The sequence below is a fragment of the Sus scrofa genome, chromosome 1, assembly GCF_054392235.1.
Source record: "Sus scrofa isolate SSC_HxYL_T2T_F1_AM1 chromosome 1, Sscrofa_HxYL_maternal_Yorkshire_Landrace_v2.0, whole genome shotgun sequence".
Classification (NCBI taxonomy): Eukaryota; Metazoa; Chordata; class Mammalia; order Artiodactyla; family Suidae; genus Sus; species Sus scrofa.
The window spans coordinates 212,036,908-212,038,841 of record NC_139383.1 but is presented as its reverse complement, the minus strand read 5'-3'; the positions used below and the strand labels follow the sequence as shown (position 1 = coordinate 212,038,841).

The following is a 1,934-nucleotide window of genomic DNA, read 5'->3' as shown; positions in this document are numbered from 1 at the left end:
CATGTTTGCACTTGGATAATTCCTTCACCTACTTAGACAAAACAAACTTTTGCTCTTGGCATCTGAGGGCTACTGACATATTTGATACCAGGGGACACAGGTCAGGAGAGGAGGAGGTCACCACTGAGGACCAGGGTCCTTCAGGCAAACACTCCAGGGGCAAACGTGGGGATCTTGGAAGACGAATATTTTGCCAATAAAGAACCATGCCCCTCCACAGTAGGAGAATTCTGAATGTGGTGATGTGGCGAGCCTGCCCTCAGGGAGGGAGTCCCAGAGAGTTTGGGTTGAGGACACTCTGTCACTCCAGGGGGAAAGTGCTCCTAAAGGTGATAACTACCTCATGAGTAATATGTTACTTGGAAAATACAAGTAATTATCTTGGGATTAGAGTCTTCACACCTACATGCATCAGAAAAGAACCAGGATTCCTACCAAGTGTACTGGGACAACCTGAGGAGTACTAGAGGTCTGGTAAGAAAATGATGGAAAGAAAGGGTGGTGTCTAGTTTATTAGTCCTGACCTTGTGGCTCAGATGAAGCATAACCTCAGAAACCTGAATGAAAGTATCCTAGAAAGAAGAGAAACACTTGAGAAGCTCATTCATTTATAATCAAAAGCCTCTGCTCTGAATAAAACAGTAAAAAAAAACAGTCTTTGGTTCTGTATAGTTTATACACCATGCATGGTCTGGTAATTACCTAATAAAATACAGAAACTTAATAGGGCTGAGGAACCCTGACTTCCTATGTATGAGGTAAGAATGGTGAGAAACATAGTCCAGAATCAAGGACTAATTGTGCTCCTAACACAGAGAAGAGCAATATTTATATATATAAGTACATAAGTATGTGTAAGTCTATGAATCTTTACATACTTCAGCCTTTAATTCTCATTTAATTGATATCCATTTGGACTGACACATCCAAAGTTAATGGGGAAAATTAAACTTTTATTGTAAAAATCAGGAGTTTAGAGTGATTACATATTCTCAGGTCAAACAGAAAATATCTAAATGAAAAACAAAGTGGAAGTGAAAGTACAGAGAAATTTTCAGAAAATGGAAACTGTGTTCCTTATTTAAAAGCCATGCTTAGGGAGAATGTCATCAGAGAACCTACCTGCAAGGTCTCAGCCAGGCCAGTTGCACCCTCATTTTCCCCATGGCCTTCGTGCTCTCTCTATTGACGGCCCTGGTGGTGTTCAGCTATGGCCCTGGGGCATCTCTGGGCTGTGACCTGTTTCAGAACCACGTGCATGTCAGCAGGAAGAACCTGGTGCTTCTGCGTCAGATGAGGAGACTCTCCCCTTCCTTCTGTCTGAAGGATAGAAAAGACTTCGGGTTCCCCCAGGAGATGGTGGAAGGCAGCCAGCTGCAGAAGACCCAGGCCATCTCTGTCCTCCATGAGATGCTCCAGCAGACCTTCCTCCTCCTCCACACAGAGCGCTCCTCTGCTGCCTGGGACTCCACCCTCCTGGACAAGCTCTGCTCTGGACTCCATCAGCATCTGGAAGACCTGGAGTCCTGCTTGGTGCAGGTGAGGGGAGAGCAGGCATCTGCCCTGGAAATGGCCGTGAAGAGGTATTTTGAGGGAATCCATCTTTACCTGAAAGAGAAGAAATACAGTGACTGTGCGTGGGAGATTGTCAGAGTGGAAATCATGAGACGCTTGTCTTTATCCATGAATTTTCAAGAAAGGTGAAGAATTACGGATGCAGACCTGGTGTCACCATGAAATAATTCTCTGTGACTAAGATGCCATCTCACCCTTGCACAATTCATCTTTGGTCATTTCAAAAGACTCTTATTTCTGCTTTAGTTACAAAACTTATTGAATTAATTCACAAATATTTTGTCAGTAGTATTATGAAAAGTTATGTTAAACAGTTCAGCTCCAGGGTCATCAGTACCTAAGAGATGATTGCCTTATTT

The 1,934-nt window shown here is 43.4% G+C and overlaps 1 protein-coding gene across 1 annotated transcript; it reads left to right on the top strand.

The window, feature by feature from the left end:
- Nucleotides 1–1,164: 1,164 nt before the first annotated feature.
- Nucleotides 1,165–1,704, top strand: LOC100155760 (interferon omega 1). Its single transcript, NM_001130238.1, has one exon. The coding sequence runs from the start codon at nucleotides 1,165–1,167 to the stop codon at nucleotides 1,702–1,704; it is 540 nt and encodes a 179-aa protein (NP_001123710.1).
- Nucleotides 1,705–1,934: the final 230 nt, after the last annotated feature.